The sequence below is a fragment of the Bufo bufo genome, chromosome 4 (assembly GCF_905171765.1).
Source record: "Bufo bufo chromosome 4, aBufBuf1.1, whole genome shotgun sequence".
Classification (NCBI taxonomy): Eukaryota; Metazoa; Chordata; class Amphibia; order Anura; family Bufonidae; genus Bufo; species Bufo bufo.
In genome coordinates this window covers 52,387,402-52,415,056 of record NC_053392.1, presented here as the reverse complement: position 1 = coordinate 52,415,056, position 27,655 = coordinate 52,387,402, and the positions used below count along the sequence as shown (strand labels likewise).

Genomic DNA, 27,655 nt, shown 5'->3' with positions numbered 1-27,655 from the left:
CCAAAATGGGGTCACTTGTGGGGTAGTTATACTGCCCTGGCATTTTAGGGGTCCTAATGCGTGAGAAGTAGTTTGAAATCAAAATGTGTAAAAAATGCCCTGTGAAATCCTAAAGGTGCTCTTTGGAATGTGGACCCCTTTGCCCACCTAGGCTGCAAAAAAGTATCACACATGTGGTATCGCCGTACTCAGGAGAAGTTGGGCAATGTGTTTTGGGGTGTCATTTTACATATATCCATGCTGGGTGAGATAAATATCTCGGTCAAATGCCAACTTTGTATACAAAAAAAGTGTCACATATATTTTTCTTATTTCACTTCACCAACTTAGACTATTGTGTTCTGATCCATTACCTAAAATTCAGATTAACAAAACACTGAACTTAAGGCTGTAATGTAACAAAACATGAAAAAGTCAGGTGTGAATACTTTTGCAAGGCACTGTAGATAGGGCCTATTAGGGGCAATGAGTCTTATAGGTCATGGAATTCCTACATATATGATAACTATATGATAAGCTGTCTGCAGATCAGCTACTGGCTTAGCTTTAATACAACATTTCTATATCTCAAGGCCTGTTTAAAAGCTTACAAATTGACATAATGTAGGATAACTACCTTCCATCTGTAGGCACTAGAGACACAGATTTCTATTTTTGGAAAGTGAGCTAATTTGCAAATATAGGTTGATAACATGGCCATGTGTAGATGAGCTTAGTTTCTTTTGAATGCTCTAATAGAAATTATCTTGTCAGATATCACAGATACAAAAAGGAAAATATTTTACTTACTTTTGGAAGAAAATATCCTTTAAAGGCCACATTTTTGGTTGTTTCGTGAGCCAAATTCAGAGGAACAATGTCAGAGAACCTCTGGATTTCATGTATTACTGCATTTGTGAAGGGCATTTGTCCTCGGTGGCTGTACATGGGTTGTGCAGATCCTAAGACTCGAGAAATCTCCAACTGGACCTTTTCTAAGCAAAATAAGAGAAAATACTAAAATTAACATATTTTATTTTCTTGTTAGCTCTTGTCTATATGAGGTGGTTATTTATTTATTTTAAAGACACTTTATGTTTATGGGTTATTGGCCAAATGGAAAACTCATTCCCTATGTCACGGCTGTATGTGAGCAACAAGAGCATGCACAGAAAATAGAGCTACTGACCGGACCCAAACTAGGGAGGATAAAGGGTGACCCCTGTCAGACCCTCAAAAGCTCTCCCTATGCTGCTAAGCCCATGCCCGGATCCAAATGGTGGAAGGAGGCATGCCCGCGTACCTAAGACTGATGACCACTGTAACCCCCACAATAGTGGAAGGGGCACGGCCACCGGTGCCCTGCTCAGTATATGGAGGGAACCGTGGTCGCCTCGGATCCAGTCAGAAAACACACAGATACACAGCAATGTCTGCACACTTAGCTGAAGGGCTGCAGCCGCAGTGAAGACGGATCCAAAGACAGGCTGGCAATATCCGGAGTACTTGCTGCAGCAGAACACAGGTCCAGTGAAAGGATAGCATACAAGGGAAGATACTCAAGCAAGAGCTACAACCCAAATGAGAAATATAATCCACACCTACAATAGGAGGAGGGGGAATATAAAGGCATGGAAATCAAACGGAGGAGGAACAGCTGGGAGAAAGGAAACAGAAAACTCCTCCCAGCTCTAGTAGTGACATCATCACAGGGGTGGAGAAACAGTGCTGTGAGAACGTCCCAAAGCTCTGGTAGTGACAGTACCCCCCCCTCTACGGGTGGACTCCGGACACCCAGGACCCACCTTCTCAGGATGAGCCCTATGAAATGCCCTGATGAGGCGAGTGGCTTTAATGTCCGACACCGGAACCCACATCCTCTCCTCAGGACCATAACCCTTCCAATGAACGAGGTACTGGAGAGAACTGCGGACAATGCGAGAGTCCACAATTCTGGAAACCTCAAACTCCAGATTGCCATCAACCAAAATCGGAGGAGGAGGCAAAGAGGAGGGTACCGTGGGCTGGACATATGGTTTTAAGAGAGATCTGTGAAATACATTATGTATCTTCCAAACCCGTGGAAGATCAAGACGGAAGGCAACAGGATTGATGACTGACAAGATTTTATAAGGCCCAATAAACTTGGGACCCAATTTCCAGGAGGGAACCTTCAGTTTAATATTTCTTGTAGACAACCACACCAGATCACCCACACTCAGGTCCGGACCAGGCACACGTCTCTTATCAGCCACACGCTTATACTTCTCACTCATCTTTCTAAGATTACTCTGAATCTTTTGCCAAATGGTAGACAAAGACGAAGAAAATCTCTCCTCCTCAGGCAAACCAGAAAGAGCCCCTCCCGAGAATGTCCCAAACTGCGGATGGAACCCATATGCACCAAAGAATGGCGACTTATCAGAAGATTCCTGACGGCGGTTGTTCAGAGCAAACTCAGCAAGAGGGAGAAATGAACACCAATCCTCCTGGTTCTCTGCCACGAAACAGCGCAAATATGTCTCCAGATTCTGATTGAGGCGCTCAGTCTGACCATTCGACTGCGGGTGAAAAGCAGAAGAGAAGGACAGCCGAACCCCCAGGCGAGAACAGAAAGCCTTCCAAAACCTGGACACAAACTGCGTGCCTCTATCGGAAACAATATCAGAGGGAATGACATGCAATTTAACAATATGGTCAACAATAGCTTGCGCCAACGTTTTAGCATTGGGTAAACCAGGGAAAGGTACGAAATGAGCCATCTTGCTAAAACAGTCCACCACCACCAGGATCACCGACTTCCCTGAGGAACGAGGAAGATCCGTGATGAAGTCCATGGACAGGTGTGTCCAAGGACGGGAAGGTATGGGTAACGGGAGAAGGGAACCTGAAGGCCGTGAACGAGGGACCTTAGCGCGAGCGCACGTCTCACAAGCAGCCACAAAACCCTCCACCGACTTACGAAGAGCCGGCCACCAAAATCTCAGAGCAATGAGATCTACCGTGGCTCTACTCCCGGGGTGACCAGCAAGAACAGTATCATGATGCTCCTTGAAGAGTTTGTGACGTAGCTCAGGAGGCACAAACAACTTCCCAGAAGGACAACAGGCAGGTGCCTCAGTCTGGGCAGCCTGGACCTCGGCCTCCAAATCCGAATATAGAGCACAAACAACTACCCCCTCCGCCAAAATGGGACCCGGGTCCTCGGAGTTTCCTCCTCCCGGAAAACAGCGAGAGAGAGCATCAGCCTTCACATTTTTGATCCCAGGGCGGAATGTGACGACAAAATTGAATCTGGAGAAGAACAGAGACCATCTGGCCTGTCTCGGATTCATACGCCTGGCCGACTCCAAGTATGCCAGATTCTTATGGTCGGTAAAAACGGTGATAGGGTGCCTGGCCCCCTCCAACCAATGGCGCCATTCCTCGAAAGCCAACTTGATGGCCAACAACTCCCTATCTCCCACATCATAGTTTTTCTCTGCCGGGGAGAGTTTTTTAGAGAAAAAGGCACAGGGTCGCCATTTGGCAGGAGAAGGGCCCTGGGACAAAACCGCACCCACACCCACCTCGGAAGCATCCACCTCAACAATAAAAGGTAAGGAAACATCGGGATGCACCAAGACGGGAGCAGATGCAAAACTCTCTTTAATCTTAGAAAAAGCTGCAAGCGCCTCCTCCGACCAAGAGGAAAAATCCGCCCCCTTTTTTGTCATGTCAGTGAGGGGTTTGACCACAGAGGAATAATTCAAAATGAACTTTCTGTAATAGTTCGCAAAACCCAAAAAGCGCATCAATGCCTTCTGATTCTCAGGAAGCTCCCACTCAAGTACAGCACGGACCTTCTCCGGATCCATGCGAAAACCAGAAGCAGAGAGGAGAAAACCCAGAAATTGAATCTCCGATACCATAAAAACACATTTCTCCAGCTTGGCGTACAATTTATTTTCCCGCAGAATCTGCAGAACCTGAAAAAGATGATCCTGATGGGTCTGAACATCAGGGGAAAAAATCAAAATATCATCAAGATACACCAATACAAATTTCCCCATTAAATGGTAGAAAATACTGTTAACAAAATGCTGAAAGACGGCCGGAGCATTCATCAGGCCGAAAGGCATAACGAGATTCTCGAAATGCCCGTTAGGGGTATTAAAGGCCGTTTTCCATTCATCCCCCTCTCTGACCCTGACCAGGTTGTACGCGCCTCTCAAATCCAATTTGGAAAAAACCTTGGCCCCAACAATTTGGTTGAAGAGGTCCGGGATCAGAGGAAGGGGATAGGGATCGCGAATCATGATACGGTTCAGCTCCCTAAAATCTAGGCAAGGTCTCAGAGAGCCATCTTTTTTTTTAACAAAAAAAAAAACAGCGGCAACAGGTGATTTTGAGGGACGAATATGCCCCTTATCGAGACTCTCGGAGATATAGGTTTGCATTGCGATTCTTTCCGGTTGTGAGAGATTGTAGAGGCGAGCTTTTGGCAGCTTGGCGCCGGGAATGAGGTTAATGGGACAGTCAAACTCCCGGTGAGGAGGTAGCTCCTGAACACCGCTCTCGGAAAACACGTCCGAGAAATCAGAGAGAAATGATGGCACAGTTTTAGTAGACACCTCTGCAAAAGTCGCTGTAAGACAATTCTCTCTACAAAAGTCACTCCACTCATTTATTTGCCTTCCTTGCCAATCAATAGTGGGGTTATGTCTAGTGAGCCAGGGTAAACCCAAAACTAGAGGAGAAGGCAATCCGTTAAGGACAAAACAAGATATATCCTCCATATGAGTGTCACCTACAGCTAACCGGATATTGTGAACAATGCCCTTCAGAGATCTCTGTGAGAGTGGAGCAGAGTCAATAGCAAAAACAGGTATATCCTTTTCTAATGTGCAAACCTGAAAACCATGCATGGCTACAAATTGAGTGTCAATAAGATTGACGGCCGCTCCACTATCAACAAAAATCTCACAAGAAATGACTTTGCTCTCTAGTGCCACCCTGGCAGACAGGAGAAAACGGGAACTGCAGGTCAGAGGAAAAGCATCAATTCCTACATCAACTTTGCCCAAAGTAGCAGATGAAGCAGAGTTTGATGATTTACCTTTTGAGGTTTTTCTCTTATTATCGCTCTTAGTACAGTTCAAGAATCTCCTAGACGGACAAACATTTGCCAAATGACCTATGCCCCCACAACAAAAACACACCATACTCTGAGGACTAAATCCTATTTTATCAGGGGCAAGTCGACCTAGCTGCATGGGCTCTTCCTCAGAGGGGAGCGAGACAGGATGAGGCCCCTGCACACTGAATGAGTCCGCACCACTGCCCCTAGACTGACAATGGCTGGACAGAGAGGTCTCGTTTCTTTCTCTTAGACGCCTGTCAAGGCGTACCGCCAATGACATGGCAGACTCTAAGGACGTTGGTCTCTCATGGAAAGCAAACGCATCTTTCAATCTCTCTGAGAGACCATGACAGAACTGACTCCGAAGTGCAGCATCATTCCAACCTGAATCAGCTGCCCATCTCCGAAATTCAGAACAATAAAGCTCCGCAGACAGTTTGCTCTGGCATAAAAAACGTAAGTTAGATTCGGCCAGAGCAACACGATCCGGATCATCATATATCTGCCCCCGGGCCACAAAAAATCCTTCCACGGATCGAAGGGAGGGATCCCCTGATGGCAGCGAAAAAGCCCAAGTCTGAGCATTACCCCTGAGCAGGGAGATGACAATCCTCACCCTCTGCTCCTGATTACCAGAGGAATGTGGACACAAGCAAAAATGGAGTTTGCATGCCTCTCTGAAGCGAACAAAACTCTCACTGCCCCCGGAGAACGTTTCCGGAAGTGAGACCTTTGGCTCGCAACAGACTCCATGGGCCGGAGCAGAGCCCAATGCTTGAAGCTGAGTCATAGATTGACGGAGATCCGCTACCTCCAAAGAAAGACCCTGCATGCGGTCAACCAGGCCAGAAAGCGGATCCATGTAAAAAAAGACGGTTTTGGTGGATTATAATGTCACGGCTGTATGTGAGCAACAAGAGCATGCACAGAAAATAGAGCTACTGACCGGACCCAAACTAGGGAGGATAAAGGGTGACCCCTGTCAGACCCTCAAAAGCTCTCCCTATGCTGCTAAGCCCATGCCCGGATCCAAATGGTGGAAGGAGGCATGCCCGCGTACCTAAGACTGATGACCACTGTAACCCCTACAATAGTGGAAGGGGCACGGCCACCGGTGCCCTGCTCAGTATATGGAGGGAACCGTGGTCGCCTCGGATCCAGTCAGAAAACACACAGATACACAGCAATGTCTGCACACTTAGCTGAAGGGCTGCAGCCGCAGTGAAGACGGATCCAAAGACAGGCTGGCAATATCCGGAGTACTTGCTGCAGCAGAACACAGGTCCAGTGAAAGGATAGCATACAAGGGAAGATACTCAAGCAAGAGCTACAACCCAAATGAGAAATATAATCCACACCTACAATAGGAAAAGGGGGAATATAAAGTCAGGGAAATCAAACGGAGGAGGAACAGCTGGGAGGAAGGAAACAGAAACCTCCTCCCAGCTCTAGTAGTGACATCATCACAGGGGTGGAGAAACAGAGCTGTGAGAACGTCCCAAAGCTCTGGTAGTGACACCCTATCATTGCAGAGTGTAAAAGGTCTGCCGGTCAGCTGACAAATGAGTTTGCTTTATTTGTTCCCTGATCGCATCTTTTATGCCCGCTTAAATATTATGGCAACTCCTAATCCTATTGATATGCACAGAAAGCAAACAAACTGGAAATACCTGGAAGAGACCCAAGCAATTTAGATGTTTTCCCTGATTAACCTTGGAGACATTCCTACTCCCTTACAAGGGTTGGGAAACATATGCACATTAATGTTGCTTGCATTATGTTCTTGTTTGTTATCAATGTTCACATAAGATGTACGAACATATAATTGCTCCACAGTCACCCCTGAATAGGGTTGTTGGCATCCTTGGAGCCCATTATTGTACCAGAGTTTACTCCCACTGGAAGATCTTCTGGGGGTCTGACTCAAAACAAATAATCACAATGTCACGTACTATACTAGAAAAAAGGCGGTGGGGTATTTTTGAGTGCTAAAGTAATGGCTACCAGGCAACTCAGCTATGCTCCAATCTTTCTACCTTGATAAATACTCTTTTTTTTTTCTTTAATCCTATCTTAATAAACCATTTTTATTGTCACGTGTCTTTATTTCAGATTCAACAGGCTTTGTTAAAATAGAAATACTAGACACAGTCAGTGGGCTCCAAACTTCAGCTTACGTGGAGTTGTAGGTTTTCTTTTGACAGAGAGCCATAGCTTGGAAACGAAGGGCTTAATATGAAGCACCTTGTATACCTTGGATTTTTGGGTATTTTATCATCAGTAGAAGTCCCCAGCGCAATGTGGTGGATGTTGTCTCCATTCCTGCAGAAAATAAGTTCCTGACGACTCTTGTCAAATTTCCATTGTGGAAATACGATTGGGGGTTTCCTGCCTCCTGCAAAGAAGGTTGGTATACAAATTGAGTTCTCACTACATTATCGTCCATACATTCAGCAGATATAAATATAAACACAAAAATGTACTATTTGGACAATTGCTTTCACTGGGTTACAATTATTTTTTTTTGTCAGCAGCTGTTATCTCATCTTAGAAGGGTACTAAAGCAGGCCAAGTTAATGTTTATAGGTAACTGGTCACCGAGTATTGAAGCAATCAATACTACTGAGTTATCATTGACAGATGTTAGGATATAACTAGAGATGAGCGCAGTTTTGATCACACCGCCCCGTCATTTAACCCCTCAGATGCTGCGTTCAACACTGATTGCGGCACCTGAGACTTACATTCAGGTGCTCATGGGTTAATCGGAGGTTAAAAAAAAATTACTCACCTCTTGATCGCGGCGAGGCTGTCCACTCCCATCTTAATTGAAAAAAAACGGCCAAAGAACCTGGAGCATGAAGATGTCACCACGTGATCATGGTGGCCGTGCGCCATGATGTCTTCAAGCTCGCTGTAGTTATTTTGGTGGGTTTTCATCAACCAAGACAGGAGCGGACGGCTTCTCTGTGAACAAATGGATGAGGTAAGTATATATTTCTTTATTTTCACCCACCGGTTTAGGAAAAATTTATTTGTTACCACAAAGCGTGAGGAAATTTGGCTTTGTGGCAAGTCAAATGTTTCCTAAACTTTGGATCGAATTCCACTTCAGATGCTTCAATTCACTCAACACTAGTTATAACGGTTTGGGTGAACATGGGTTGGATGCAATGTGCAGATGCGTCTACTCTTATCTTTGATCTAACATGGTAAGGATTCCAAATTGTCATGAAACCAATTCAATACACCCCAACATGCTAGGAAAACCGTTTGCAGATTGACAACGCAACTTTGTGTAAAAAGTTGAATAGACATCTTGTGACACAACATCGCAAAATCATGTTGTTTTGAACAGCCGGTCACATATCAAGCTGAGAGGAAAAGGAATACACACACCTTTATTCTAATAGCTCACTATTAACCCCCACATCCAGGAATGTGTATGTGTAACAGAGCTCAATTGTTTTATTTTACCAAACCTATATCGTCATAGGACAAACATTGCAACAAACTAATAGCACCCTAACACATTCTTCTTAAAGGGGTTGTCTCACTTCAGTAAGTGGCATTTAGCATGTAGAGAAAGTTAGTACAAGCCACTTACTAATATATTGTTATTATCCATATTGCTTCCTTTGCTGGCTGGATTTATTTTCCCATCACACTATACACTGCTCATTTACAGACCACCCTGCAATCCATCAGTGGTGGTCGTGCTTGCACAATGTAGGAAAAAACACAAGCCTATATCTGCTCCCATGGTCCCGGCTACACTATAGGAAAAAGGCTGGCTCTTTTTCTTATAGTGCGCAAGCACGACCACCACTGATGGATTGAAGGGTGGCCTGTAACCATGGAAATGAGCAGTGTATAATGTGATGGAAAAATTAATCCACCCATCAAAAGAAGGAATATAATAACAATACATTAGTAAGTGGCTTGTATTGACTTTCTCTACGTGATAAATGCCACTTACTGAAGTGAGACAACCCCTTTAAAGTTGATTAAAATGGAGGATTTCAACCAAAACTATTGTTCATGAAACTTAAAGACAACAAATCATTTTACCCAATCAATGACAGACCGCCATCTTTTAAAACAAAGTTGAAAGTGTTTAAAATTTCCATCTCAATGTGTCAAATCAACAATTGTTTCTTTAAAATAAGATTGTTCAGTATTTGGCGCAGGCGCCGAATACTGAACGGCACGTGATTTACACTGCAGACACGGTTGGCCGGGAGGAGAGCAGCGCTGCCTGGCCCTGTCAATCAAGAGAAGAAGGGCGTGAAAAGAGGTGGGCAAACGGAGTCTCTAGGAACCCCCCCTCATAGAAACATAGAAACATAGAATGTGTCGGCAGATAAGAACCATTTGGCCCATCCAGTCTGCCCAATATACTAAATACTATGGATAGCCCCTGGCCCTATCTTATATGAAGGATGGCCTTATGCCTATCCCATGCATGCTTAAACTCCTCCACTGTATTTGCAGCTACCACTTCTGCAGGAAGGCTATTCCATGCATCCACTACTCTCTCAGTAAAGTAATACTTCCTGATATTACTTTTAAACCTTTGCCCCTCTAATTTAAAACTATGTCCTCTTGTAGCAGTTTTTCTTCTTTTAAATATTCTCTCCTCTTTTACCTTGTTGATTCCCTTTATGTATTTAAAAGTTTCTATCATATCCCCTCTGTCTCGTCTTTCTTCCAAGCTATACATGTTAAGGTCCTTTAATCTTTCCTGGTAAGTTTTATCCTGTAATCCATGTACCAGTTTAGTAGCTCTTCTCTGAACTCTCTCCAAAGTATCAATATCCTTCTGGAGATATGGTCTCCAGTACTGAGCACAATACTCCAAATGAGGTCTCACTAGTGCTCTGTAGAGCGACATGAGCACCTCCCTCTTTCTACTGGTAATTCCTCTCCCTATACACCCAAGCATTCTGCTAGCATTTCCTGCTGCTCTATGACATTGTCTGCCTACCTTTAAGTCTTCTGAAATAATGACCCCTAAATCCCTTTCCTCAGATACTGAGGTTAGGACTGTATCACTGATTTTATATTCTGCTCTTGGGTTTTTACGTCCCAGGTGCATTATCTTGCACTTATCAACATTAAATTTTAGTTGCCATATTTTTGACCATTCCTCTAGTTTTCCTAAGTCCTTTTCCATTTGGTGTATCCCTCCAGGAACATCAACCCTGTTACAAATCTTTGTGTCATCAGCAAAAAGACACACCTTACCATCGAGGCCTTCTGCAATTTCGCTGATAAAGATATTAAACAATATGGGTCCCAGAACAGATCCCTTAGGTACCCCACTGGTAACAAGACCTTGGTCTGAATATACTCCATTGACTACAACCCTCTGTTGCCTGTCCCTCAGCCACTGCCTAATCCATTCAACAATATGGGAGTCCAAGCCCAAAGACTGCACTTTATTGATAAGCTTTCTATGTGGGACAGTATCAAAAGCCTTACTAAAGTCTAGATAAGCGATGTCTACTGCACCTCCTCCATCTATTATTTTAGTCACCCAATCGAAAAAATCAATAAGATTAGCTTGACATGATCTCCCTGAAGTAAACCCATGCTGTTTTTCATCTTTCAATCCATGGGATTTTAGATGTTCCACAATCCTCTCCTTAAGTATGGTTTCCATTAATTTCCCCACTATTGATGTCAGGCTTACTGCCCTATAGTTGCCCGATTCCTCCCTACTACCTTTCTTGTGAATGGGCACAACATTTGCTAATTTCCAATCTTCTGGGACGACTCCTGTTGCCAGCGATTGGTTAAATAAATCTGTTAATGGTTTTGCTAGTTCAACGCTGAGCTCTTTTAATAGCTTTGGGTGTATCCCATCAGGCCCCTGTGACTTATTTGTATTAATTTTAGACAGCTGACTTAGAACCTCTTCCTCTGTAAAGACACATGCATCAAAAGATTCATTAGTCTTCTTTCCTAACTGAGGTCCTTCTCCTTCATTTTCCTTTGTAAAAACTGAACAGAAATATTCATTGAGGCAGTCAGCTAGTTCTTTATCTTTTTCTAGTTCTTTATCTTTTTCTATATATACCTACCTAATTAGCATATTATACCTACCTAATTAGCATATTATAAAAGTTTGTTTTTCTCAATAAAGGCTTCAGGCAGTGAGATGGCGCTAATATAATTATGTTCAGCTGACATTAGCACATTGCGAATGTCAGCCAGCCTAATACCCATTTTTCAGGTGACAGAAACCCCGTTAATGTTTATGTGTTTGATTAAAACATATCCACAGTTCCCTCTACAATGATGACCCCTTAACAGTGACCTCTACAGTTCCCCACCCCTTAACAGTGACCTCCACAGGGTTTCGTCCCCTTAACATTGACCTCCACAGCAGCCAACCCCCTTAATAGTGACCCCCCACAGCGCCCCATCTCCTTAAAAATAAGACCTCCACAGCCCCTTGTCTCCTAAACAGTAACCTCCACAGCCCCCTTCCTCTTATTCTTGACCTATAGAGTGGCCTGCCCTCTTAAAAGTGACCTCCATAGCACCACGTCCCCTTAACAGTAACAGTAACTATAACAGTGAAGTTGTTGTTATGGAAAACTGGTTGTAAAACTGTGTATATGTCAAGACTGAAGGACCTGTGAGCCTCTATTGGCTAATAAGGGTTGTGTGACTGTGTGTATGGCAGTTAGGATATGATTGAATCTGCAAACTCCTATTGGCTAATATCTTTTTTGGGAATATCTCAAGAACGGTACGTCCTAGAGAACTGAAACCTTTATGAAAACCTTCCCAGACCTTGCCAAATTTGGTGCAGGTTGCTCCAGTCATTTGGTTGTGCATAAAGACAAAAAAGACAGACAGAAATTCATTTATATATATATATATATATATATATATATATATATATATATATATATATATATTTATATATATATAAAAGAGATATGGATTGTGCATTATTTGGTTCCTGTACCTCTTTTTGTCTTACAAGGAACGCATCAATGAAACTTCTCTGGTCGTTCTCATCCAAGTTCTTTAAATGTTCTACAAACGTCTTTGTTATAAACTCACATTGTTCCATCACATTATTCACAATGGTTCTGTGACTTCCAGGGAAAAGTCCAAGAAATGGGAAGATGTTGTACAGCTGAAAAAAATAAAATGAGACAACTTAATGTACTACAACAGAAGACGCTTCCTGTTAATTTAACCTTTACTTAAAAAAAAAAAAAATCTATACCCAAAAAGAAAAAGGTAGCAAAAATTCTAATTAAACATATGAGTCATAAAACGTTTTGAACTTCTCATGACTTAGGGTACTTTCACACAAGCGTTTAAGTTTTCCGGTATTGAGTTCCATCATAGGGGCTCAATACTGGAAAAAAAACGCTTTAGTTTTGTCCCCATTCATGGTCAATGGGGACAAAACTGAACTGAACAGAACAGAATGCTTCAAAATGCATTCTGTTCCGTTTAATTGCATTCCCAGACCGGAGAGCAAAATGCAGCATGTTGCATTTTGCTTTCCGTCCTGAGATGCGGATGCAAAACGGATCCGGCATTACCCCAATGCAAGTCAATAGGGACGGATCCGTTTTCTCTGACACAATAGAAAACGGATCAGTCCCCCATTAACTTTCAATGGAGTTAATGACGGATCTGTCTTGGCAATGTTAAAGATATGTTAAAGATAATACAACTGGATACGTTCATAACGGATGCAGATGGTTGTATTACACCGCGCAACAATGACTTTGCTACTGAGAGAAAAACATGTGATTTATACTAAAATGAGCGCGCTGATTCCAAATATGAACTCGGAATTTGCCTGACACATCTCGATTTTAAGTACATGCCTATTCAGTTATAATATTCATGCATTATATTGGAAATATTCCAATGGACATGTCCAGACCTGTTCGGATGCACTCAGGTTGATGGCAGCAGTAAGTATATAAGGCAAGCTGGACAGATTTTGATAAAGTGATCTGTTATAGCGCTATCAGTTTTGAAACTTAAGATGGATAAACACAAATGTGTTAACGATCCAGACAATTTCTGCTACACATGTGGCAAATACACTACTTCAGCGCAAGAATCTGACAAAGTCTTGCAGCTTGGGATGCATTTGTGCACAAACTTCTTTGGGAACAGACGAGCTGAAAACTATGCTGAATTAGTAGACAACATGCTTACAGCATATGAAGAACTTGGATGCCGAATGTCATTGAAAGTGCATTTCTTACATTCCCATCTTGACTTTTTCCCCCCCAATTTGGGATACCCAAGTGACGAACATGGAGAGCGGTTCCATAAAGATATTTCTACAATGGAGAACAGGTATCAAGGCCGCTGGAATCCCAACATGATGGGGGACTACTGCTGGTTTTTGCAACGGGAAAATATGACCGTTCACAAACGCAAAAGCAGATGTCTGAAGCACTTCTAACAGTACTGGGCCTTGCTCAAGTAAGTGTCATGGTCTTACCTGCTTGCTGCTCTCCTTCGTTTGACATGTGCTGGCGGCCATCTTGGTTTCTGGGTTTCTTGTAGCCTTCCACCCTGCGGCTCCTCCTTCCCCTGGGAGGAGCTGGATGCCTAGCTCATATATATAGGAGGTCTGTGGCTTCAGTTCCTTGCTTGGTCCTCTTGTGTTCACATGCTTCTAAGACTGCTGCTGCTTCTGGTTCCTGATCCTGGCTTCGTCTGACTACCCTGCTGGTTCCTGATCCTGGCTTCGTCTGACTACCCTGCTGGTTCCTGATCCTGGCTTCGTCTGACTACCCTTCTGGTTCCTGACCTCTGGCTTCGCAAAGACTCTGCTCGGTTTCACCATCCGTTTGGACTTTTGCTTTACAGCTTTATTTTCAATAAAGCCTTCTTATTTTCACTTATCTCTTGTTGTACGTCTGGTTCATGGTTCCGTGACATTAGGACCAAGCCATGAATTCTGACGGTACAGGGCCATCCTCGCTACCCACGCTGGTTGCCAGACTTGATCAGCAGGATCACCTGTTGGGTCGGTTCGCTGTGGCGTTGCAAACCCTGCTTGAACGCACGGCTCATTTCGCTCCCGTTGCCGATGGGTCGGTTGTCGCTCCTGGGCTCGCTCCTACTGCCGCTCCGGTTGTTGCGCCAGAGTCTACCCCGACACCTGTTGTTGCGCCTGCGGTGTTTCGGGGTATGACCGGTTCTGCCCCTCTTCCACAGCGCTTTGGGGGAGAGCCAACTCAGTGCCGAGGTTTCCTTAACCAGGTGGGCATTTATTTCGAGTTGCTGCCACATGCCTTTCCTACTGAGAGATCAAAGGTGGGCTTCTTGATCTCGCTGCTCTCGGACAAGGCCTTGGCCTGGGCCAGCCCTTTATGGGAGAACAACAATCTGGTGGTTGCCGAGTTTTCCGGTTTTGTTGCTTCTCTTCGGAAGGTATTCGATGTGCCGGCTCGTGCTGCCTCTGCTGCGAAGCTCCTTATGTCCATCAGACAGGGTTCACGATCCGTAGCTGAATACGCCATTGAGTTTCGTACCCTGGCAGCAGAGGTGGGCTGGAATAATGAGGCTCTGGTCGCTGCTTTCTCTCATGGTCTCTCGGATGCCTTGAAGGATGAGGTTGCAGCTAAGGACCGACCAGTTGAGCTCGAGTCTCTTATTTCTTTCCTGATTTTGATTGACACCAGACTCAGGGAGAGACCTTCCTTTAAGGAGAACCTGCGGAGGTCTTCTAACAGATTGGTGCCTACGTTTGCTGTCCCACCCGTGCCTCCCTCTCCTCCCACGCCTCCTGGGGATGACTTGTCTGGGGGTGAACCCATGCAGCTGGGGTTTGCTCGCCTGTCCGAGGGGGAGAGGGCACTCCGGAGACGCGAGGGCCGATGCATGTACTGTGGTCTCGGTGGGCATTTTCGGTTGGCATGTCCGAACCGTCCGGGAAACGCTCGTACCCTGAGATCCTGTCGGGGGCAGATCTTGGGTGGAGTCTCCTCGTCCCCGGTTTCCCGTGTTGACAAACCACTGATCACTGTTGTCCTCTCCTGGGTCGGGGGCTCGGTGACGACCCAGGCGTTGGTGGACTCTGGTGCTGGTGGTTTGTTCATTGATAGTGTGTTCGCTGCCGCCAATTCCATTCCTCTGCAGGCTCGAGGTTCCCCACTGGCTCTTGAGGCGATAGACGGCAGACCCCTTCTGCCGCCACACGTGACTCATGAGACCCTTCCAGTGGGGATAGCCATTGGTGCCGTTCACAGAGAGTCGGTCTGCCTCCAGGTTATTTCGTCTCCACACTACTCGGTGGTCTTGGGGTACCCCTGGCTCCAGAAGCATAATCCGACTTTCGATTGGAGATCGGTCGAGATCCTCTCGTGGTCACCGCAGTGTGGGGCTAGTTGCATCCATGGGTCTGTCAAGTTGCTGTGTACTTCCTCGGACTCTCTGTTGCCTCCTGAATACGAGGAGTACCGGGATGTATTCGATAAGGTGCGCGCGGTTGCCCTACCTCCGCACCGCCCATACGATTGTGCCATAGAGTTACAATCTGGTGCCGTTCCTCCTCGTGGCAAAGTCTATCCACTGTCGGTAGCGGAGAATGAGGCCATGGAGGAGTACGTGAGGGAGGCGCTTTCACGCGGACGCATTCGCAAATCTTCGTCCCCGGCAGGGGCTGGATTTTTCTTTGTGAAAAAGAAGGGCGGTGAGTTGAGGCCTTGCATCGATTACAGGGGTCTCAATCGCATCACGATCAAGAACGCTTACCCGATACCCTTGATTTCCGAGCTGTTCGATCGCCTTAAAGGGGCCACGGTCTTTACCAAACTCGACCTGAGGGCGGCATATAACCTGGTAAGGATCAAGGCGGGCGATGAGTGGAAGACCGCGTTTAACACCAGGACCGGTCATTACGAATCCTTGGTTATGCCCTTTGGGTTGTGCAATGCGCCCGCAGTCTTTCAGGAATTCATCAACGATGTTTTCCGTGACCTGTTGCAGCAGTGTGTGGTAGTCTATTTGGATGACATCTTGGTATATTCTGAATCCATGGAGGCCCACATTCTGGATGTCAGACGAGTGTTGCAACGGTTACGAGAGAACAAGCTGTTCGGTAAGCTTGAGAAATGCGAATTTCACCGATCCCAGGTAACCTTCTTAGGTTACATCATTTCCGCTGAGGGGTTCTCCATGGATCCTGAGAAGGTTTCGGCTGTCTTACAGTGGCCCCAGCCCAGTGGTCTTCGTTCCCTGCAGCGCTTTTTGGGCTTCGCCAATTATTATCGGAAGTTCATCAGGGACTTTTCCATGCTGGCCAAGCCTCTCACGGATCTGACCAGGAAGGGCAGTAATTCCCAGGTCTGGCCGCTCGAAGCCATCCGAGCTTTTGAGGCCCTAAAGTCCGCCTTTGTGTCGGCTCCGATTCTGTCGCATCCCAACCCTGGGTTGCCCTTTGTCCTCGAGGTGGACGCGTCTGAGACGGGAGTAGGCGCCCTTCTGTCTCAGCGTAGAACACCAGAGGGTCCTCTGCTTCCTTGTGGGTTTTACTCCCGGAAACTGTCTTCCGCGGAGTGCAACTATCAGATTGGTGACAGGGAGTTATTGGCCATCGTGCAGGCCCTTAAAGAATGGAGGCACTTGCTCGAGGGTTCGGTGGTTCCGGTTCTCATCCTGACGGACCACAAGAATCTGACCTACCTTTCTGAGGCCAAGAGATTGACACCACGTCAGGCCAGATGGGCTCTGTTCTTGTCACGTTTTAATTACGTGGTCTCCTACCTACCCGGTTCCAAGAACATCAGGGCGGATGCCTTATCACGGCAGTACTCCGAGCTGTCCAGGGAGGAGTCGATTCCGACTTCGGTCATACCTCCGAATCAGATCCTGGCCGCCATTCGCACCAGCCTGACCTCTCCCCTGGGTGAGCAGATTTTGGCGGCTCAATCTGGTGCTCCCTCTGGGAGACCCAACGGCAGATGTTTTGTGCCTGAGGAGTTGCGCACTCGGTTGTTGCGAACCTACCATAACTCCAAGACCGCGGGGCATCCTGGAAAGAATCAGCTGTCCTGGGCTGTTTCACGTCTGTTCTGGTGGCCTTCCCTACGTTCCGACATCGCCGCATATGTAGCGGCATGCTCCGTTTGTGCCCAGAGTAAGTCCCCTCGGCACCTTCCGTTGGGCCTTCTGCAACCCATAGCCACCGGGGAGCGCCCATGGTCACACCTGGGGATGGATTTCATTGTGGACCTCCCTGCATCCCGAGGCCATACGGTCATTCTCATGATTGTGGATCGGTTTTCCAAAATGTGCCACTGTGTTCCTCTCAAGAAGTTACCCTCTGCACAAGAGTTGGCCACGATTTTTGCCAGGGAGGTCTTCCGGTTGCATGGTTTGCCTAAGGAGATTGTGTCGGATCGGGGGAGTCAGTTTGTGTCCAGGTTCTGGCGCGCCTTTTGCTCCCAGTTGGGGATTCATCTCTCCTTCTCCTCGGCCTACCACCCTCAGTCCAATGGGGCCGCAGAACGATCCAATCAGGCCTTGGAGCAATTCCTTCGTTGCTATGTCTCCGATCACCAAGACAATTGGGTTGACCTCCTGCCTTGGGCTGAGTTTGCCAGGAACACGGCGGTGAACTCTTCCTCTGGGACGTCTCCCTTCATGGCCAATTATGGGTTCCAACCTGCCGTGTTACCGGAGGTATTCTCTCCCCAGGATATTCCGGCTGTGGAGGATCACCTTTCCGTCCTACGTGCTTCTTGGGTACAGATCCAGAAGTCCCTTGAGGTCTCTGCGCAGCGCCAGAGACTCCAGGCTGATCGCAGACGAGCGCCTGCTCCTTCCTACCAGGTCGGAGACCGTGTATGGTTGTCCACCCGCAACCTCAACCTTCGAGTGCCCACTCCCAAGCTGGCGCCTCGCTTTGTTGGTCCCTTCCGAGTGCTTCGCAGGGTAAACCCGGTAGCCTATGCCCTTGCGCTTCCTCCTGGCATGCGGATCTCCAATGTGTTTCATGTCTCTCTGTTGAAGCCTCTGGTGTGTAATCGTTTCACTTCCTCGGTTCCTCGGCCTCGTCCGGTCCAAGTGGGCAATCGTGAGGAATATGAGGTGAGCAATATCCTGGACTCACGCCTGGTCCGCGGTCGGTTGCAGTTTTTGGTCCATTGGCGTGGTTATGGTCCAGAGGAGCGTTCCTGGGTTCCCTCCGCAGATGTCCATGCTCCTGCCTTGCTCCGAGCCTTCCACGCACGCTTCCCTCAGAAACCGTTTTGTGCTCCGCGGAGGAGGGGCCCTTGAGGGGGAGGTACTGTCATGGTCTTACCTGCTTGCTGCTCTCCTTCGTTTGACATGTGCTGGCGGCCATCTTGGTTTCTGGGTTTCTTGTAGCCTTCCACCCTGCGGCTCCTCCTTCCCCTGGGAGGAGCTGGATGCCTTGCTCATATATATAGGAGGTCTGTGGCTTCAGTTCCTTGCTTGGTCCTCTTGTGTTCACATGCTTCTAAGACTGCTGCTGCTTCTGGTTCCTGATCCTTGCTTCGTCTGACTACCCTGCTGGTTCCTGATCCTGGCTTCGTCTGACTACCCTGCTGGTTCCTGATCCTGGCTTCGTCTGACTACCCTTCTGGTTCCTGACCTCTGGCTTCGCAAAGACTCTGCTCGGTTTCACCATCCATTTGGACTTTTGCTTTACAGCTTTATTTTCAATAAAGCCTTCTTATTTTCACTTATCTCTTGTTGTACGTCTGGTTCATGGTTCCGTGACAGTAAGACTTTTAAACTGAAAAACAAGACTTTTTAAAAAAAAATTATTCCGTTACATTTTCATACACTGTTTACTACGCAAACTTTGATGTAGATCAAGTAATTGTTGGAGTAAAACTCGTTCTGTTAAAAATTATTTAATGCTTTCCAAGTGCTTAATTAATTTAGGCATACTTATGCATAGCAAAATTATTTTGTGACGTTACAACAATTCTGACTTCGGATTTGTAATCCGCACACTCGATTTAGTATTGGACAAATGGTTTTTGCCCAGTAGCAGACAAAAAGTTTTTTTTTGTTGCGTGGTGTTATCAGTAACAGAAGAGTTTTTGCTGGACCCTGGCAGATACAGCAAAAACACTAGTGTGAAAGTACCCTTATATTGCACCAATGTGTTGTATAGTATAGAGGTTGGCACAATGGCACATCAATCCTCATCACCAATGGGACTAATTAATGTCTTGGATATCTGAGATTCACACTAGTGACAATTATAGGAAGTCAATTAATCAATATGTTTTTGAATATAGTAGAAAAGTGAAGAAGCCCACAAAAATACAAACTCCCTGCAAATGTTATGAATGGCTGGATTTGAACTCACAACTCCAGTGCTGCAAGGCAACAGTGCTAACCCCCAAACCACTTCATTTCATTTATTTTTTCTTGAGGTTTTGAATTGGTAAACTCCAAAACATTGAGGCATTGTAAATTGAAGTTTCTAGGCCAGAATTCAAAATCCGTAAGGCCAATTCAGTATTCAGTAAGGGAAAGATGCTCCATGTGAGGACTGTATTTCCCAGACTGAGCACTACTCCTCTGCCCAAACTCACAATATCATAATGATTTATGATTTTTTGAATTCCTGTCTGACAATGGGTCTTCTGAACTGGACTCAAGCATCGTGTGACTACAAATTTATGGTCAGGCTGAAATGGACAGCATCTTGAATCATTATGATGTTGTGAGTTCACTTCAGAGGAGCAATGTTCAGTCCAGGAAATATAGCCCTCACACATGCAAATTTGGCTCTAACAGAGTCAATACCTACCAGGTGCTATTTATATTTCTCATGTCCTAATATTATAGAGGGGCCTTTGGTTGTCTTCAGGAATCAGGACCTTATAGTTATGCAGCTCTTCTCAAGCTTGTGACTTGTTCCAAAATAGCCAGCTTCCATTACCTCATGTAGATAATTAGCTTTTTTGGTAAAGACTAGAGTTGAGCGAACACCTGGATGTTCGGGTTCGACGAGTTCGGCCGAACTTTCGAAAAATGTTCGGGTTCGGGATCCGAACTCGACCCGAACTTCATCCCGAACCCGAACCCCATAGAAGTCAATGGGGACCCGAACTTTTGGGCACTAAAAAGGCTGTAAAACACACCCGGAAAGGGCTAGAGGGCTGCAAAAGGCAGCAAAATGTAGTTAAATCCCCTGCAAACAAATGTAGATAGGGAAATGATGAGTTAACATAAAATAAATAAAAATTAAACAATATTAATTGGAGTGAGGTCCCATAGCACAGAATCAGGCTTCAAGTCACCCACCAATGGAGAAGGTCACTTACTATTATTTTGACCACAGCACCCAGACAAAGGAGAGAGGTCCCACAGCAGAGAACCAGGCATCATATCACCCACCACAGGAGTAGGCCACCATTTAGTTACTTTGACCCCTACACCCAGACGGAGGAGAGAGGTTACACAGCAGAGAATCAGGCATTTAGATCACCCACCACAGGAGTAGGCCACCATTGAATCAGACCCTGGCAACCATGTCAGATGGCACAAGCATAAGCTTTATATCAATCAGCACAGGAGAAGGCGACTTTGACAGACTTTGACCCCTACACCCGGACGGAGGAGAGAGGTTTCAAAGCAGAGAATCAGGCATTTAGATCACCCACCACAGGAGTAGGCCCCAATTTAATGGGACCCCGGCAACCATGTCAGATGGCACAACCATCAGCTTCATATCAATCAGCACAGGAGAAGGCGACTTTGAAAGACTTTGACCCCTACACCCAGACGGAGGAGAGAGGTTTCACAGCAGAGAATCAGGCATTTAGATCACCCACCACAGGAGTAGGCCCCCATTGAATCAGACCCTGGCAACCATGTCAGATGGCACAACCATCAGCTTTATATCAATCAGCACAGGAGAAGGCGACTTTGAAAGACTTTGACCCCTACACCCAGATGGAGGAGAGAGGTTTCACAGCAGAGAATCAGGCATCATATCAACCACCACAGGAGAAGCCACCATTTAGTTACTTTGACCCCTGCACCCAGGAAGAGGAGAGAGGCACCACAGCACATATTCTGGCATCATATAAGCCACCACAGGAGAAGCCACCATTGAGTTACTTTGACCCCCGCACCCAGGAAGAGGAGAGAGGCACCACAGCACATATTCTGGCATCATATCAGCCACCACAGGAGAAGCCACCATTTAGTTACTTTGACCCCCGCACCCAGGAAGAGGAGAGAGGCACCACAGCACATATTCTGGCATCATATCAGCCACCACAGGAGAAGCCACCATTGAGTTACTTTGACCCCTGCACCCAGGAAGAGGAGAGAGGCCCCACAGCACATATTCTGGCATCATATCAGCCACCACAGGAGAAGCCACCATTTAGTTACTTTGACCCCTTCACCCAAACAGAGGAGAGAGGTTCCACATCAGAGAATCAGGCATCATATCAACCACCACAGGAGTAGGCCACAATTTAATGGGACCCCGGCAACCATGTCAGATGGCACAACCATCAGCTTTATATCAATCAGCACAGGAGAAGGCGACTTTGAAAGACTTTGACCCCTACACCCAGACGGAGGAGAGAGGTTTCACAGCAGAGAATCAGGCATTTAGATCACCCACCACAGGAGTAGGCCCCCATTGAATCAGACCCTGGCAACCATGTCAGATGGCACAACCATCAGCTTTATATCAATCAGCACAGGAGAAGCCACCATTGAGTTACTTTGACCCCTGCACCCAGGAAGAGGAGAGAGGCCCCACAGCACATATTCTGGCATCATATCAGCCACCACAGGAGAAGCCACCATTGAGTTACTTTGACCCCCGCACCCAGGAAGAGGAGAGAGGCACCACAGCACATATTCTGGCATCATATCAGCCACCACAGGAGAAGCCACCATTGAGTTACTTTGACCCCTGCACCCAGGAAGAGGAGAGAGGCCCCACAGCACATATTCTGGCATCATACTAACCACCACAGGAGAAGCCACCATTGAGTTACTTTGACCCCTGCACCCAGGAAGAGGAGAGAGGCCCCACAGCACATATTCTGGCATCATATCAGCCACCACAGGAGAAGCCACCATTGAGTTACTTTGACCCCCGCACCCAGGAAGAGGAGAGAGGCACCACAGCACATATTCTGGCATCATATCAGCCACCACAGGAGAAGCCACCAATGAGTTACTTTGACCCCCGCACCCAGGAAGAGGAGAGAGGCACCACAGCACATATTCAGGCATCATATCACACACCACAGGAGAAGGCCTCTTTCAGTGATTTAGGCCTTTGGACCCAGACAGAGGAGAGAGGCACCACAGCACATATTCTGGCATCATATCAGCCACCACAGGAGAAGCCACCATTGAGTTACTTTGACCCCTGCACCCAGGAAGAGGAGAGAGGCCCCACAGCACATATTCTGGCATCATATCAGCCACCACAGGAGAAGCCACCATTTAGTTACTTTGACCCCTGCACCCAGGAAGAGGAGAGAGGCACCACAGCACATATTCTGGCATCATATCAGCCACCACAGGAGAAGCCACCATTGAGTTACTTTGACCCCCGCACCCAGGAAGAGGAGAGAGGCACCACAGCACATATTCAGGCATCATATCACACACCACAGGAGAAGGCCTCTTTCAGTGATTTAGGCCTTTGGACCCAGACAGAGGAGAGAGGCACCACAGCACATATTCTGGCATCATATCAGCCACCACAGGAGAAGCCACCATTGAGTTACTTTGACCCCTGCACCCAGGAAGAGGAGAGAGGCCCCACAGCACATATTCTGGCATCATATCAGCCACCACAGGAGAAGCCACCATTTAGTTACTTTGACCCCTGCACCCAGGAAGAGGAGAGAGGCACCACAGCACATATTCTGGCATCATATCAGCCACCACAGGAGAAGCCACCATTTAGTTACTTTGACCCCTGCACCCAGGAAGAGGAGAGAGGCACCACAGCACATATTCTGGCATCATATCAGCCACCACAGGAGAAGCCACCATTGAGTTACTTTGACCCCTGCACCCAGGAAGAGGAGAGAGGCCCCACAGCACATATTCTGGCATCATATCAGCCACCACAGGAGAAGCCACCATTTAGTTACTTTGACCTCTGCACCCAGGAAGAGGAGAGAGGCACCACAGCACATATTCTGGCATCATATCAGCCACCACAGGAGAAGCCACCATTTAGTTACTTTGACCCCTTCACCCAAACAGAGGAGAGAGGTTCCACATCAGAGAATCAGGCATCATATCAACCACCACAGGAGTAGGCCACAATTTAGTTTATTTGACCCCTGCACCCAGGAAGAGGAGAGAGGCCCCACAGCACATATTCTGGCATCATATCACACACCACAGGAGAAGGCCTCTTTCAGTGATTTAGGCCTTTGGACCCAGACAGAGGAGAGAGGTCAGAGATTAGCTTCATATCCCCCAGCACAGCAGAAGACCGCTTTATTTGACTTAGGCCTCAGCACCCAGACAGAAGACAGAGGTAGCATGGCAGAGGTTATGGCTTCATGTCACCCGTTAGTTTAACCGGCCACTTTCATCTGGTTAGGCCCCGGCGCCCAGACAGAGAAGAGTTTCATTCAACTGTGGGTTTCATAAAATTTGTATCAAATAAAGAAGTGGCCCGTAGCACAACAAGACATGTTTTAGGCAGTTAATAAGGACTACTCTGCACAAGGGAGGGACAGGTCCTGTGGGATCCATGCCTGGTTCATCTTTATGAAGGTCAGCTTGTCCACGTTGGCTGTGGACAGGCGGCTGCGCTTGTCAGTAATGACGCCCCCTGCCGTGCTGAATACGCGTTCAGATAAAACGCTGGCCGCCGGGCAGGAAAGCACCTCCAAGGCATAACATGCTAACTCTGGCCACGTGGACAATTTCGAAACCCAGTAGTTGAATAGGGCCGAACCATCCGTCAGGATGTGGAGGGGTGTGCAGACATACTGTTCAACCATGTTAGTGAAATGCTGCCTCCTGCTAACACGTTCCGTATCAGGTGTCGGTGCAGATAGCTGTGGCGTGGAGACAAAACTTTTCCACATTTCTGCCATGCTAACCCTGCTCTCAGATGAGCTGGCCGTGACACAGCTGCGTTGGCGACCTCTTGCCACTCCTCTACCTTCACCTTCCACCTGTTCCCCTGTGACATGTGGGAATGCTCTCAAGAGCGCCTCTATCAGCGTGCGCTTGTACTCGCGCATCTTACGGTCGCGCTCCAGTTCAGGAATTAAAGTGGGCACATTGTCTTTATACCGGGGATCCAGCAGGGTGGCCACCCAGTAGTCTGCACACGTTAAAACGTGGGCAACTCTGCTGTCGTTGCGCAGGCATTGGAGCATATATTCGCTCATGTGGGCCAGGCTACCCATGGGTAAGGACAAGCTGTCCTCTGTGGAAGGCGTATCGTCATCGTCCACCGTATCCCCCCAGCCACGCACCAGTGATGGGCCTGGGCTGCCACCCCGCTGTGAACTTGCGTCATCCTCGTCCCCCTCCACCTCCTCCTCCTCATCCTCCTCGTCCTCCAGTACAGTGCCTTGGCTGGCGACTTGTGAACCTGTCCTCTGCTGCTTAAACAAACCTCCCTCTGAGCCACTTCGAACAGACTGGCCCGAAAGTGTTAGAAACGAGCCCTCATCCTCCTCCACCTGGGCCACCTCCTCTAACATCATTGCCCTAAGTGTTTTCTCAAGGAGACATAGAAGTGGTATTGTAACGCTGATAACAGTGTCATCGCCACTGGCCATGTTGGTGGAGTACTGGAAACAGCGCAGCAGGGCACACAGGTCTCGCATGGAGGCCCAATCATTGGTGGTGAAGTGGTGCTGTTCGGCAGTACGACTGACGCGAGCGTGCTGCAGCTGAAACTCCACTATGGCCTGCTGCTGCTCGCACAGTCTCTCCAGCATGTGCAAGGTGGAGTTCCACCGGGTGGGCACGTCGCATATGAGGCGGTGAGCGGGAAGGCCGAAGTTCCGCTGTAGCGCAGACAGGCGAGCAGCGGCAGGATGTGAACGGCGGAAGCGCGCACAGACGGCCCGCACTTTATGCAGCAGCTCTGACATGTTGGGGTAGTGGTGAATGAACCTCTGCACCACCAAGTTCAGCACATGCGCCAGGCAAGGGATGTGCGTCAAACCGGCTAGTCCCAGAGCTGCCACGAGATTTCGCCCATTATCGCATACCACCAGGCCTGGCTTGAGGCCCACCGGCAGAAACCACTCGTCGGTCTGTTGTTCAATACCCCGCCACAACTCCTTTGCGCTGTGGGGCCTGTCCCCCAAACATATGAGTTTCAGAATGGCCTGCTGACGTTTACCCCGGGCTGTGCTGAAGTTGGTGGTGAAGGTGTGTGGCTGACCGGATGAGCTGGTGGAAGCAGTGGAGGAGGAAGCCGAGTAGGAGGAGGAGGCTACAGGAGGCAGAGAATGATGCCCTGCGATCCTAGGGGGCGGAAGGACGTGCGCCAAGGAACTGTCCGCCGGGGGCCCAGCCGCCACTACATTCATCCAGTGTGCAGTTAGTGAGATATAGCGTCCCTGGCCGTGCTTACTGGTCCACGTATCTGTGGTTAGGTGGACCTTGCCACAAATGGCGTTGCGCAGTGCACACTTGATTTTATCGGACACTTGCATGTGCAGGGAAGGCACGGCTGTCTTGGAGAAGTAGTGGCGGCTGGGAACCACATACTGCGGGACAGCCATGGCCATCAGCTGTTTGAAGCTGTCTGTGTCCACCAGCCGGAATGACAGCATTTCAAAGGCCAGCAGTTTAGAAATGCTGGCGTTCAGGCCAAGGGCTCGAAGGTGACTCGGGGGGAATTTGCGCTTCCTCTCTAAGGTTTGAGATATTGAGAGCTGAACGCTGCTGTGTGATATAGTGGAGACGCTAGTTGACGGTGGCGGTGGTGGTGGTGTCGGTGGCACATCCTCTGTTTGCTGCTCGGCAGGTGGCAACATTCCTCTCGAGGCGGAAGCCGAGGCAGCAGCGGTAGAGGGAGCAGGGGGAGCCTCAGCGAGTGCCTGGTTTTTAAGGTGTGTACCCCACTGCAGTTCATGCTTTGCATGTAGATGCCTGGTCATGCAGGTTGTGCTGAGGTTCAGAACGTTAATGCCTCGCCTCAGGCTCTGATGGCAGAGCGTGCAAGTCACTCGGGTCTTGTCGGTAGGACATTGTTTAAAGAAGTGCCATGCCAGGGAACTCTTTGAAGCTGCCTTTGTGGGGCTGGGTCCCTGTTGGCGATGTCCAGTAGCAGGCGAACTCTGGGGGCGGCGGCTCGTCTGCTTTGGCCCCCTGCTCCCTCTTTGGCTTCGCTGTTGTCTCGGTCTCACCACTACCTCTTCCTCTGAACTGTGAAAGTCATCGCCACGACCTTCAGTCCATGTGGGGTCTAAGACCTCATCGTCCTCTGCATCGTCTTCCACCCAGTCTCCCTCCCTGACCTCCTCCTGTTCAGTCTGCACACTGCAAAAAGACGCGGCAGTGGGCACCTGTGTTTCGTCATCATCAGAGAGTCGGTGACTCTGCTGTGGTGGTATTCCCATGTCCTCTTCATCTGGAGACATAAGTGGTTGTGCGTCAGTGCATGGTATGTCTTCCTCCACTGGGGAAGGGCTAGGTGGACGCCCCTGGGAAACCCTGGAAGCAGAGTCTTCAAACAGAAGAAGAGACTGCTGCATAACTTGTGGCTCAGACCGTTTACCTGATATGCTTGGGGGTGATGTGACAGACTGATGGGCTTGGTTTTCAGGTGCCACCTGTGCGCTTTCCGCAGAAGACTGGGTGGAAGACCATGTGGTGAACGTGCTGGAAGCACTGTCGGCCACCCAATCGATTAATGCCTGTACCTGCTCAGGCCTTACCATCCTAAGAGCGGCATTGGGCCCCACGAGATATTGCGGTACATTCTGCCGGCTAGTTGAGGGAGTTCGTTCCCTACTGTGTGCGCCTGGGGCCGAACGGCCACGTCCTCTACCAGCAACAGAGGCTCCACGGACACCACCACGACCGCGTCCTCGTCCCTTAATAGTATTTTTCTTCATTGTTGCGATTCAACTCGCACCACAATGAAATATATTATTTTTTATAAGCAAAATCCCCTCACTGGGATACTTTCAGTCTTTTGACTGTATGGATTACAGATGGAATGACTGTTATATGTGAGTACCGCTTTCTTTGACAGATTCTAGTATGGGTACATATATGTTTTCCCAACCCCAGCACATTAGTTTGCTAATTCCAGATGTATGAAACGCAGGCCTAACTGTATCTAGTATATTGAACGCCAGATAAACTAACTTGGCCTTTTTTAAATAAAAAAAAAATTCCCTCACTGGAATACTTTCAGTCTTTTGACTGTATGGATTACAGATGGAATGACTGTTATATGTGAGTACCGCTTTCTTTGACAGATTCTAGTATGGGTACATATATGTTTTCCCAACCCCAGCACATTAGTTTGCTAATTCCAGATGTATGAAACGCAGGCCTAACTGTATCTAGTATATTGAACGC

At 47.7% G+C, this 27,655-nt stretch overlaps 1 protein-coding gene across 3 annotated transcripts in view; it reads right to left on the bottom strand.

Moving 5' to 3' along the window:
- Positions 1 to 27,655, bottom strand: part of LOC120997233 (cytochrome P450 2K6-like) — a 265,867-nt gene that overhangs the window by 73,238 nt on the left and 164,974 nt on the right. For all 3 annotated transcript variants that reach the window (XM_040427230.1, XM_040427228.1, XM_040427231.1), the window contains 3 exons: positions 12,084 to 12,257; positions 7,355 to 7,496; positions 790 to 974 (listed from right to left, as the gene is read on the bottom strand). In XM_040427230.1, the coding sequence (XP_040283164.1) occupies positions 790 to 974; positions 7,355 to 7,496; positions 12,084 to 12,257 (501 nt within the window). The remainder of the gene's footprint in view (positions 1 to 789; positions 975 to 7,354; positions 7,497 to 12,083; positions 12,258 to 27,655) is intronic.